Source organism: Podarcis tiliguerta, assembly GCF_965153285.1.
Source record: "Podarcis tiliguerta genome assembly, chromosome: 9".
In the NCBI taxonomy this organism is placed as follows: Eukaryota; Metazoa; Chordata; class Lepidosauria; order Squamata; family Lacertidae; genus Podarcis; species Podarcis tiliguerta.
Window position 1 is genome coordinate 20,469,953 of NC_139542.1, and position 13,381 is coordinate 20,483,333.

Consider the following 13,381-nt stretch of genomic DNA (forward strand, 5'->3'; position numbering starts at 1 on the left):
AATTAAAATCATTATTTCTAAATTTGCAATTTCTATATGAATTGGCATTTACACACTTCTTTGGTCCATTTTAATGGTAAATTTCCTGTCTCTTTTTGTAGTTGTTTAGTCATTTAGTCATGTCCGACCCTTCGTGACCCCATGGACCAGAGCACGCTAGGCACTCCTATCTTCCACTGCCTCCCACAGTTTGGTCAAATTCATGTTAGTAGCTTTGAGAACACTCCAACCATCTTGTCCTCTGTCGTCCCCTTCTCCCCTTGTGCCTTCAATCTTTCCCAACATCAGGGTCTTTTCCAGGGAGTCTTTTTGGCAAAATGTAAATGGTCTAGACAAAGAAGAAGTCAGTATGGTACTTTCCCCCAGAAAGTGCTTGTCTATCCTTGACTTCCTATCGTGCAGCCTACAGGCTTTGCATTGACTAAATTTACAAGGAGATGAACTAAGTCATATATGAGCTACATGCCAGCATGTATTTTAGTAAAGAACACACACCTGAGGAGAACAATGAAACGTCAAAATGCCACCAGTTACCTCAGTTCTTAATAATTAACTGGAAAGGCCTTCAATGAACTTAGTACCCAAGTGTGGAGTTTGGAATCTGACCCTTACTACATCTAGATAAACATTATTGTGACAGATTCCGAAGCCCTCTTTTCAGGCTTCACTCCAATCGGAGCAGTTCACTTCTCCATAGCCTTGAAATATTTCACAGTATTACAGCTGTTAGACAGGGCAAGCATGATTCTTCTTACTGTGCTTTTCCCGTGCATCATTTCCACCTACTCAGCATCTGTGAAAGGTAAGTTACTTATTTAGATAATATTTTGTTATTCCCTTTGGTAATTTTAATTTTGAGGATGGAATATTCAAAATTCACCTCTAATTGTGTACTATAACAAACCCCACCTGCCTTCTTCAGCTCTTCCATGCTGCTGAAAATCCTGAAGTATCCTTTCATAACAGTGATGTGTAGGCAGTCTGCTGGCAGGCTAAATTGATGGGAGTGCACTCAGGATGACAGCTATGTGATATGACACCTTTCTGTGACGTAGAGGAGGATGAAACTCCACTTTTCCAATGTCTAGGTAAACTCTAGGTCCATAAGTGAAATGAAAAAGTGGCTTGCTACCTTCTTACACATGAGGTCAGCCAGGCAATCCGTCTACATAAATACAATGTGCACAGCTACATAGCACAAGGACCAGAGTAAGAACTTCTAGGACTAAAGGTAGGAGCTTTTACAGCCAGAATGTCCCCTAGACTTTGAGACTAGAGATCAGAACATGAGTTGCAATCAGTCCTCAAAGAGGATTAGGAAGATATGCTGACTAGGTTCAATTCTCAGGACAAAATGGCTTTCGGTTTTCCATGAATGGTCGTTTAGTACAGAACGTTTAACGATAAAAGACGGGAGGAAAGATAATTAATTTTGATACTTTGTGTGAGGATTTTTCTAGTCACCATTTTAGTTCCAGGAATTCTCAAAGGCCCATGGGATCTCTTCAAAAACCATTTGGTGGATCCCTTAGCCCATGGGCACCTGTGTCATGACCTGATCATGCCCCTATTCATACAGTTTCTGTAGTGTAGTGTCCCTGTCTAGCCTTCTGCTATCTTTCTCGGTTCACCACTGGGATTCGCAGTCCTAGACCCTTTCTACATTCTTACTTTTGCCTCCACTTCTCCCCTGAGATAAAGCTCTGCTTATTCCCCCCTCCTCCTTTCTGCTTGTCTTTCTCAGTCCGTTCTCTTCATTCTCCTTGTTTCCTTCTAGACCCCCCAGGCTCCCACTCCAGCTGCCTGGGGCCTTGTTTTGCAGTGTCTGCAGCCTCTGTTTTATGAGACTTCTTCCTCCCCATTTCTAAGCCTGTTCTGGTCAGCTTCTGGTCAGCCAAGCAGATACTGTCACACTGTTGACTCTCAACACTTTGCTTTCACAAGGCTGCTTTCCGCTTGCTGCACAGAGAGAAGGTTGTTCACCCTGTTCTACATGGGGTCGCACTGCTTGAAGGCTGACATTCACAATCTTAGGGTGCTTATTAACCCAACGTTGTCATTAGAAGTTCACATGACCTCTGTGGCTCAAAGTGTCTTTTATCAGCTTTGGCTGATAAAGGTCACTAGCTATAACCATAACTGAATGGAGATAGCTTGGCCACAATTACCCATGCTCTGGGAACCTCTCTTCTGGACTCTCGCAATATCACCCCCAATCTCCACAACAGTGCAATATTCCCAAGAGATCCAGGCTCTTGTCTGGGGTCTGTGTTTCATTTTGGACAATGAGGCATAGCAGAGACTGTGGTGTCTTTTAGGACTGGGCGATTTATCGATATATTGTCCAAAAGCAGTTTGAAGTCCATATTGTGATATCGGTTTCATAGTTTTTGACCTGGCAATATATTGCAAATCATGATGTGCGTTAGGGCTGGGCAATATATTTTCCAAAACCAGTTTCAAGTCCATATCATGATTTTGGTTTCATAATTTTTGACCTGGCAATATATTGTGAATCATGGTGTGTGTGTTGGGGGAGGGATTGCTATGCAAAAATCACAATGTGGGAAAACCGTGAAGCCAGTCAATGCCTCAACATAACTCCATCGTTATTTCAGACATTGTGTGATATATTGGTATATCGTGGTGTTTAGCTGGTGATATATTGCCCAGATATTGCCCAGCCGTAGTGTCTTTATGATATATGGTTTATTTACACGTATGCACAACCTGAGCCTAGGATAGGGGGGTGCACAGCATTGCATTCCAAAAGGGTCTTGCTTCTATCATAGGCAGAGTCCTGGGTTCAAACAGGCATGAGACATCCTGCCTGTTGCCCCACAGCTTGCCTTGTTTTCCCACTCACATAACTCCTAACTTTTCAGTAGGCAGCTGCCTAGATTGCATTGCTGCTTACTGATTCATAAACCTTTTCCCTTAGAGCACACCAGGCATACAATACAGCAATCCTGAAATTGTACCACTTTCCTTTGTTCTTCTACCGAACCTTAAGCTGAGGGAGGGACTTCTCCCATCTTTCCGGCTGGCACAGAATCAGCTGTGTTAAGCACCCATCTCCATGCACCCTTTGTTTGCTTAACCATTATCAGGCTGGCCTGGACATGGGAAGCTGAGCCCAGCTATTAAGGGTCTGGCTTCCAGTTTAGCTCTCTAAGCATTGATTAAATTCTAGCACTTACTAAATCCAGGCAGCCAGAAACTCTAGCTCTCAAAACCCCATAAGAGTGTTATACACAGGGCTCCCTATGTTTAACAGACTTTATGAAAACAGGCTTCTCTCATGAATAGTGAGCAGTGGAAAGAACGGAAAAGGTCATGGTTGTGCATTGCTGCTTCTCTATTTCACATTAAGTACCAAAAATAACCAGCTTTCTTTAAATATTTCTGACGTATAACAGGGTTTAACGTATCTCTTCCTCTAAGAAAAGATTCTGTCAGTTGCTGCCACAAGGCTCCTCCATAAGCATGTTTATTTAGAAGCAAATCCCAAGCTGAAGAGACAGAAAGTACTGTGCACAAGCTTTATATAGTTTACACAAACTTTATGTAGTTAAGTGTATTTATAAAAAGGTCCCATTGGAGCAATGTGTGAGACAGCGCATACTCCCGTGTGTAATCAACTCAGGACTGGAGTGGTTTGGTAACACTTCTTTCATTTAAAAAATGAATGTTGTGCTGGTGGCCAAGACAGTGGTCCTCATCCCCTTTACGTAATGCCTCATCATGTTCTTTGTTTCTCTTGCTTCAACCACAAACAGAGCTCAAGCACCTATTCCTGCCAGGCAAAAGCACCCAAAAATAGTGCAAAGCAGGAACAATAAGGGAGAGTGTAATCTCTCATACCTGCATGCTGCTTCTGTGGACAGCTATAATACTGCTCAAGTATGGTGGATTTAGGTGGTGTCATAGGCGCCTCTACCCACACCTGTGACAAGCCCCATCGGGCATTCTTGCAGCCTGCTGCAGGTGTGGGAAAGCATGGCAAGGCTTGCTGCAGCGAGGCCAGGACGCACAAGGTTGGGAGGGGCGCTTAGTAGTATCCCAATTTGGGGGAGGGAGCCTAAGGTCCCCTCAGCCACAGGGAGTTGGCACCTATGGGTGGTGTGGTCAGATGAGGGCTGCCATCTTAAACCTTCCTTCATCTAGGTAAGTGCTTCACAAAATTCCATGCTTAAAAAAATCCCTGAATTGCAACAAGTGACAAGGGATTTTTCTTTCTGTTTTTCTAAATCCCACTACAGTGGTACCTTGGGTTACAGACACTTCAGGTTACAGATGCTTCAGGTTACAGACTCCGCTAACCCAGAAATAGTACCTCGGGTTAAGAACTTTGCTTCAGGATGAGAACAGAAATCGTGTCCCGGCTGTGCGACGGCAGCGGGAGGCCCCATTAGCTAAAGTGGTACCTCAAGTTAAGGACAGTTTCAGGTTAAGAACGGACCTCCAGAATGAATTAAGTTCTTAACCCGAGGTACCACTGTAGTTCCTTTCATCCTGAAAGGTTCTACACTTAGGCAGGAATAACCAGCTGCACCAATAGAAGGTGGGGGACACTTGGCTTACCAGCAATACATGATTAAAAGGATCTAGGAGGCTTAGTAGACCACAACATGAGTCAACAATGTGATGCTGCAGCAAAAAAAAAGCTAACACTGTTCCAGGCTGCATCAACAGAAGTCTAGTCTCTAGATCAAGTTCCACTCTATTCTTCCTTGGTCAGACCACACCTGGGATACTGTGTCCAGTTCTAGGTGCCACAGTTTAAGAAGGATACTGACAAAGCTGGAACATGTGCAGAAGATAGTGACCAAGATGATAAAGGGTCTGGAAAGCAAGCCTTATGAGGAATGGTTGAGGGAGCTTGGTATGTTTAGCCTGGAAAAGAGGAGATTGAGAGGAGATATGAGAGCCATCTTCAAATATCTGAAGGGCTGTTACATGGAGAAAGGTTTTTTTCTCCCACTCTGGAGGGTAGGACATGAACCAGTGGCTTCAAGTTACGAAAAAGGAGATTCCAACTAAACATTCGAAAAAAAGCTTTCTGACACTAAGAGCTGTTCGACAGTGGAACAGACTCCTTTGGGAGGTTTTGCACTCTCCCTCCTTGGAGGTTTATAAGCAGAGGTTGGATGGCCATCTGTTATGTATGCTTTCGTTGAGTAGCAAACCTAGTCATTCCCAAACAACTATGATGACAGAATACATTGTCTGCATCCCTTAAGAACAAAGCAGGCTGTCTTTTACTGAAGCCAAGCCATTGGTCCATCTAGCTCAATGTTTCGTACACCAGGAATGGTCAACCTTTTCAGACCTAGGACTCACTTTTAAGCCAAACATGCATTTGGAGACCCAATTCTTAATCTGTTAGTTGCATCTATTTACATGGTTGCTGTGCTCCTGTTATGACCCACCTTCCCAGGTATTGAACCTGGGAACTTCTGCATGCAAAGGAAGCTCTCTGCCACTGAGCTACAGCCCTTACCAGGGCGGGATTTAGGTTTGATGAGGCCCTAAGCTACTGAAGGTAATGGGGCCCTTTATATGTCTAGCTGTACTTTGTCAACAACAAATTGTCACTGATTTTTGTGTTGAATATTTGCTATATGGTAATTTATGGACCTAATAGGTATCTAAAGCCACTTGCACATAACAAATAGGAGCCTACACAACACAATACACTGTTGCTGTATGCAGGTTTTATTTTATTTGCTTTTTATCTTATATTTTGGAAATGTACATCCAGGTGGTTTTTTCCTTTAAATTTTTTGGGGGCCCCAAGAGAGTGGGGCCCTAAACTATAGTTTATTTAGCTTATATGTAAATCCGGCACTGGCCCTTCCCTTTGTCCACATTAGCTGTCTCTTTGCTCTGCTGCAATCTTCAGTTAGAAGCAGTTGCACTGAACTCAGGTCACAGAGAGCAACCTCTTCCTGTGTGTTGCCTAGGCAACCAGACAAAGCAAGATGCTAGCTTTCACATCTTTGTCCTTAACACCCAGTGTGCTCAGGCAAGCACTCTCTTCTTTTTTGCTGAAAAGAACCAGACAGATAGTGAAGACTTCTCTAAACAAAGAATAATTAGGTGTGATAAATTCTATGCGGGTGGCGCTGTGGGTTAAACCACAGAGCCTAGGGCTTGCCGATCAAAAGGTCGGCAGTTCAAATCCCCGCGACGGGGTGAGCTCCCGTTGCTTGATCCCTGCTCCTGCCAACCTAGCAGTTCGAAAGCACGTCAAAGTGCAAGTAGATAAATAGGTAAACCAGCGGGAAGGTAAACGGCGCTTCCATGTGCTGCTCTGGTTCACCAGAAGCAGCTTAGTCATGCCGGCCACATGACCCGGAAGCTGTACGCCGGCTCCCTTGGCCAATAAAGTGAGATGAGCGCCGCAACCCCAGAGTTGTCCGCGACTGGACCTAATGGTCAGAGGTCCCCTTACCTTTACCTTTACTTGAGTAGAAACACTGGCCTCCCCAATCCTCACATACAGGCAAACCATGTTTTTGCTGGGTTAATTTTTTTGCACATTGAGGTTGCTTGTTTGCCCTCTCCCTTGAGTTCTGAGAAGGGCTTTGAAATATTTCTGCTACCCCTACACCCAAGGAATCAAGGGCACCAGGCAGATTCTGCCCAGTTCCAAGTCTTCTTAGGGTGGGATCATAATGTCTTTATCCTGAATCACCTGCCCCATAAGCTAGAAAAGTATCAGCTTTGATTGTTGAATCAAACACATATTCCTGGTAACCTAAGAAATCTTCCAGTAGGAGGCCTTAGGAGGTTATCAAGAAGATGGCAATCTGAATAATCTGATGGTTAGTGTCAGAACTGGGCCAAGATTAACCTTTCTTTTTATTTTGTATTTATATTTATTAAATTTGTATAGCACCCTTCATCTGGTTCACACATAAAAATACAAGATAAAAACAACAAAACAATACAAAACCATAATAAAAGTAAGAACCCCACCCCCCAACCAATAAACCTTCCTCCAAACCCCCATATTTCTTCAGGATATCCGGTTTCATCTGCTTGGAAATATTCCATCAGATTATAAATATGCATTGCTCGCTACACATTAATATTATTTTCTAATAAAGCTGCTTTTTTGATTCGCTGAGATTACAGCAAATTATGAGTTGTTACCAAGCAATGCATTTTAATAGTATTTTCTAATAAATAGCTTGCTGCTTTTTTATCTTTTTAGAAAAAAAATTCTAAATTTACAAGAGCCAGTGCAAGCTTACGATCTAACCCAAGCCAGCTAGTGGTTAGCACATGTTGTGCATGCCGAGAGTACTAATATAAGGCACAGGCCCTGACAGCTGTCCCAATTCAGGCAGCATAACTTTGTATATTATACGACAGTATCATGATTTAATTATAGACAGCCGTAATGGCAGACACTAGGGTTGCAAGTCAAGCTGTATATCTACCCACTCCTTCCTGCAAGAGCCCAGAGGCACACTTGACCCTAAGTCAGTATATCAAATACTGTACTAAAGTCCAGGTCTGGCACTATTTAAGGAGATGGGAACCCAAAGGGCATATGATTACCTTTCTGCAAATATATCAGAAGGGGGCCAACAAAATCAAAAGGAAAAGCAGCTTGGGTTAAGTAAGTTCTTTTGAATGTTAAGAATGGATGGCTACGAAGAGGACATTTGCACACTGATGCTGACTTTTAATTGTGCATTAAAACTGGGAACCATTTTGGAAGACCAAATTTCCACGTGTTTCGAGGGAGAACTGGAAGGCAGCACTTCTGAGAGAAATTACTAATGTGAAATACTAATCCAAGAATTGCAAACCCTCCGACATTTTTCTGATGAAAATAGGGATGTCCTATATTATTATTATTATTATTATTATTATTATTATTTTGCTGTTTATACACCACCCATCTGATTGGGTTGCCCCAGCCACTCTGAGCGGCTTCCAACATATATAGAAACATAACAAAACAACATAACAAAACATTTAACATTAAACAACCTCCCTATACAGGGCTGCCTTCAGATGGGTCGGGGCTCAGAGAACTCCATACCCTCCAACATTTCTCCAATGAAAATAGGGATGTCCTAAGGAAAAGGGGCACATTCTAGGATCAATTCCAAAACTGGTACGGCTTCTGTAAATCTGGGCCTCTCCCTAGAAAACAGGGACATTTGGAGGGTCTGAAATTATAGAATTGGAAAGGACCCTGAAGACCAACTTGTCCAATCCCCTGCCATGCAGGGATATGCAGCTGTCTCGTACGGGGATCGAACCTGCAACCTTGGCAATATCAGCACCACACTCAAACCAACTAAGGTTGCCTGGCTGGCAAACCAGAGAGTCCGTCTGACTTTTAAGTTTTCTGCTGCGCTGGTGGTGTCAGTAATAAGAGAGGCTGCTGATACAGTGACTCATGGTGGGCCCTGCTGGCCAGTCAACAGCTGTGTGCTTGTACATTGCTGCCTCAGCTCCCCCACCCCTTCCCCATGGCCATTTCTTGAAGTCTTCTGCTGTAAAGGTGGCTGGGGGCTTCCCCACCCAGTAGCCGAAAACTCCCTCCCACTCCACCTTTAGCGGGGGACTTGGAAAGTAAAACGTTCTCCAAGTTGCCAGACTAATAATAAGGGAGTGTTTTTGAGCACTCAAAGAGTGTTGTATCTTCATCTAGCACTCTGGACTTAGGGACAGGCATGTCCAGGCTTGTGGAGGGTATGACTCAGAGAGAGGCAGGCTGGTGTGTCATCTCTCATTTTTAAGCAAAGCTTTAGGGAGAAGAGCATGAGACAGGCCGTTTGGATTTATGTTGGTCACTGACCCTGTGCTTTCCACTTTTCTTTCCCCACCCTCACAGGCCACAACACTGGTCCACGAATAAACAACGACAAGTTATATAAGTTCACCTACTCCACAGATGTGCTTCTAGACAGGGTGAAAGGCTCATCCCTGGAGAGTGCGGGCTACCGAATTTCATGTGGCGTGGATGTCAACTTAGTATGGAGAAATCCTGATAATGATGACGATCAGCTGATTAAAATTGCGGTAGGCAAGCAGTGGACGCAAAAGGACGAATTTAATGTGTTTTCTGCCAGTTGGTTTAAGTGAGAAAAGTGAACCCCATGTATAACGTGGGAGGCAGAGTTAAAATGGAGTTAATTTTTTCGCTCATGTAAACAGTAAATACATGCTGCATTTAAGTAATTTAAGATACAGTCTTAAGCATTCAGGGTTGCACTGCTAAGTTTACATAAATGGAAGTATGGCCCAGTATATTCAATAAGTTACTGGTTCCCACCCCAATCACTGAGGGTCTTAATAATGGTGTGCTAGAGGTTGCATGCTTTTTAATTGCATTTTATTTCTTCTTTTCTTTCTGATATATTTTATTGTATTGCAGTTGGGATTCCATAGACTGTAGTACAGTAAAATACAACATAAGAGATAAAAGAAGCAATGGAACACAATTAAAAACCAGTTTGAATATTTTATGCAATAGATGTGCCGTCTCCCATCTTCAACCACAAATAGACAGGCACACCATGGACCGCTGGTGGTCTGTGAATCACAGTTTGGATACCCCGGCTTACGCTTCCAGTAGGCAGAGTCAGGTGGCTGCCATAGACAGGAGATGGTGGGGGTGGAGGGCAGAGAATGATGGCAGGGTATTGGAATTACCGAGAATTACCACCCTTAGTCTGCTGCCCTCAGGTAAAGGATGCTGTTACACTGCCGGTGTTGAAGTAAGAGTCAATTGCCAGGCTGTTTGGCTGGTAGAATTGATGGGGGAGGAAATCCTGTCCTTTGCCTCAGGCGGTAAATTGTCTTGGGCCAGACCCAGATCAACGAGATATACTCCCAGATGAGCACATTTAACTGTGATGCCCTTAACACAAGGTACTATTGGAATGGAAGTTTGATGAGACACCCAGAGATCTTAATGGGAGAATTTCCAGTGCCTGAAATTTCCAGTGCACCAAAGTCAGATGTGGGGCCACTGGACATGATCACACCCTCCCATTCCATGCACAGTATCCACATGCACAGTAGAAGATGTGAAAGGGCATAAAATCAGGGTGTCTTATTATATGGAAGACCACATGTACACAGCTGTGTGCAGGTACGTCTTTCACATCTTCTGCTGAATGTTCAGAGGCTAAGGTGGGGGCTATAGAAATACGAAGGCCAGTCATGGGGTCACTGGGCACAATGCTATTTTCTCCTCCCTAGAGTGTTTTGTATACCCCTAGAAGGAAGGTATGATCCTGTGTATGGGTCATAACTTAGAAGTACGCTTTGTGTGAATAAGACTCCAGGTTCTGTCCCTAGTAATTCTAATTAAACATATCTCTGGCAATATTAGAATCCAAAAGATATCTGAATAGGCCTTAGTGGGCCTTATCCAATGTTAGTCATACTCCTCATAGACCTATTGAAATTAGTGGATATGACCAACTTGGCTCCATTCATTTCAGCGTGTTTGCACTGAGTAGAAACCAGTTGGATACAATTCAATGTTAGAAGAACAGCCTGTGGCAACAGTAATATAAATTCCACATAGTACATTGGATTACCGCAGAATATGCATACTGAAAGTAAATTGGAGTGGGTGAGGTGAAAATCAGCAGAGGTGCCAAGCTGCCCCCAAGATTGAGGGGGCCAGCCTGCGTTGTGTGTGTGTGTGACATCAGGCACGCAGTGCGCATGTGTTGTTGTGTCATCTGGAGGAGGTTGAGTGCTCTGGATGAGCCGGCTACTGAAGCTGTGCCACACTCAGCTCTGTGCTCAGCCTCTTCCACCACTGTGACTGCCTGTCAGGTAAGAGTAGGTGTCTTCATTCTGCCTTTCCCATTTGCTTTTTCAGATTACAGATGCAAAACTTGAAAACGTGCATGAGCGTCCAAAAAAGAAAAACATTTTTGAAGGAAAAAATACAGCTGCAGTCATTGGAAAAGAGCACCTGGCCGCTTTAAAAAGGCCTGTAGTTCTGCAGTGGACTCGTGGAAAGGTAAGGAGTGAGAAGACTTTATTTCACAGTCCCTGTCCATTCCTTGAACATATTTACACATAATCTCTTCACTTCTTGATATACAGTGGTACCTTGGGTTACAGATGCTTCAGGTTACAGACTCCGCTAACCCAGAAATAGTGCATTGGGTTAATAATAATAATAATAATAATAATAATAATAATAATAATATCTTTATTGTCATTGCCCCCTTTGGGGACAACGAAATTACTTGACTGCTCCATAAAAACACTAATTAAACAATACAGTATTAAGAACTTTGCTTCAGGATGAGAACAGAAATTGTGTGGCGGTGGCGCAGTGGCAATGACAGGCCCCATTAGTGAAAGTGGTACCTCAGGTTAAGAACAGTTTCAGGTTAAGAACGGACCTCCAGAACGAATTGAGTTCTTAACCAGATGTACCACTGTATTGTGTTAGGAAAAGTGTAGGCTCCAAGGCTTATTAGCCAACGCTGTGTCATAACTTGTGATGTTGCTTTAATGATGGAAGTTGAATCAAGTGTTAGGCAGCTGCAGCAGCAAGTGGAAAGATCACAGGTCAGGGGTGAGATAAGGCAGGGCTTGAGGTGACTCTTCTCCAGTGCTTTTTTTTCTAAAAAAATATGTTTAGGCGTACTCTCATTTTCCTACTCATATTGAAATACAGCCCCTCAACGAGGCCAAACTTAGATTCACAAAATGTTTAGGGGTATGCATACCCCCTGCACCCCCCCAGAAAGAAAACACTGCTCGCCCACCTCTATACCTGGTTTTAAGCAGCACAGGAAAATAGATTTTCCCCACTTGTATCACATAGGATATTGCTTCACTATGATGGCACAAAACACTGCTGTCACAATGGTGTAAATCTTTAGCAGTCGGATGCCCAAAATAGATAACAGACTTTTTTGATGTCATCGTTTTTAGAGGTGGAAAAGCCCTTTTCTTAAGCACTAGCTAAAGGTGCAAAGTCTTGATTTAAGTTCAGATGTAGCAGGACTGTCTGGCAGGTCGAAGTTCACTGTGTTTTCGACACGTCTCCATGCCGTTGATTTGGTTACTGTTCATTTTTGCCTGATGAGGTTAAAGTACAAGATATACGTTATCTTGAAATTCTGCTGGGGTAGTAAGAGAGGGATGACTATAAAACGTGAGAGCATTCTATATCGTTTCCCCAAGACTATAGCACTTGTCACACAACTATTATAAGGGTTCTAAAGGTATGGACAGTGGATGCTGCCTTGCAACAGGTCAGAGTCATCCGTCTAGCCCAGACTGTCTACTCTGACCATCAGCAGCTCTTCAGGGTTCAGACAGAGGCCATTCCATCATCGGAACCTTTTTAGATTGGAGATGTCAAAGATGGTACCTAGGATTTCCTGTACGCAAAAGTATGTACTGTGAGAAAACCAAGCATTTATTCCCCCATATGTACACAACTGTCTAAAGATTTTTTCATGTCACAACTGTCTAAAGATTTTTTCATGTCATCAGGCCTGAGTTCTGGATGACAATTTTCAGGTGAAAAAAATATTCCACATTGTTGTTGTTTTCCCTCTTCACTCAGGTTAAGAACTTCTACTCCTACGAAAATGAACCTGCTGTTATTCAGAATCTCAAGAGAGGCCTGGCTAGCTTGTTTCAGATACAGATGAACTCTGGGACTGTCAATGAGGTACTGCATCATGTTATGCTAGCTGCACAATGTCTCAGATGTTCACTGCTAGTATGAAATGGAACGTGTCCAGAGGAGGGCAACCAAAATGGTCAAAGGCCTGGAAACAATGCCTTATGAGGAACGGCTAAGGGAGCTGGGCATGTTTAGCCTGGAGAAGAGGAGGTTAAGGGGTGATATGATAGCCATGTTCAAATATATAAAAGGATAGAGGAGGGAGAAAGGTTGTTTTCTGCTGCTCCAGAGAAGCGGACATGGAGCAATGGATCCAAACTACAAGAAAGAAGATTCCACCTAAACATTAGGAAGAACTTCCTGACAGTAACAGCTGTTCGACAGTGGAATTTGCTGCCAAGGAGTGTGGTGGAGTCTCCTTCTTTGGAGGTCTTTAAGCAGAGGCTTGACAACCATATGTCAGGAGTGCTCTGATGGTGTTTCCTGCTTGGCAGGGGGTTGGACTCGATGGCCCTTGTGGTCTCTTCCAACTCTATGATTCTATGATTCTATGAAATATATTTTACTTTGCACACAATACAGAAGCAAATGTGTTATTGAATCAAAGGGCTAACCGTAAGGCAGTTAATAACCTCTGCCTAAGGCCCAGTCACATCATGGTTGATGGTTTTAGTTCCTTAATTTTCGTATGTGTGTGTGAAGTTTTAAGACCCATATGGATTTTATTGTACTGGT

General features: G+C 43.3%; 1 protein-coding gene across 3 annotated transcripts in view; it reads left to right on the forward strand.

The window, feature by feature from the left end:
• The first annotated feature begins 648 nt into the window (after positions 1–648).
• MTTP (microsomal triglyceride transfer protein) overlaps positions 649–13,381 on the forward strand; it is a 35,777-nt gene continuing 23,044 nt past the window's right edge. The window contains exons 1-4 of one of the 3 annotated variants that reach the window (XM_083456766.1): positions 649–802; positions 8,864–9,051; positions 10,871–11,014; positions 12,584–12,691. In XM_083456766.1, coding sequence (XP_083312892.1) covers positions 742–802; positions 8,864–9,051; positions 10,871–11,014; positions 12,584–12,691 — 501 coding nt within the window. In that variant the 5' untranslated portion in view covers positions 649–741. Of the gene's footprint in view, positions 803–6,002; positions 6,103–8,863; positions 9,052–10,870; positions 11,015–11,912; positions 11,946–12,583; positions 12,692–13,381 lie in introns of those variants that run through there. The other 2 variants (XM_083456768.1, XM_083456767.1) reach the window with 2 other exon arrangements.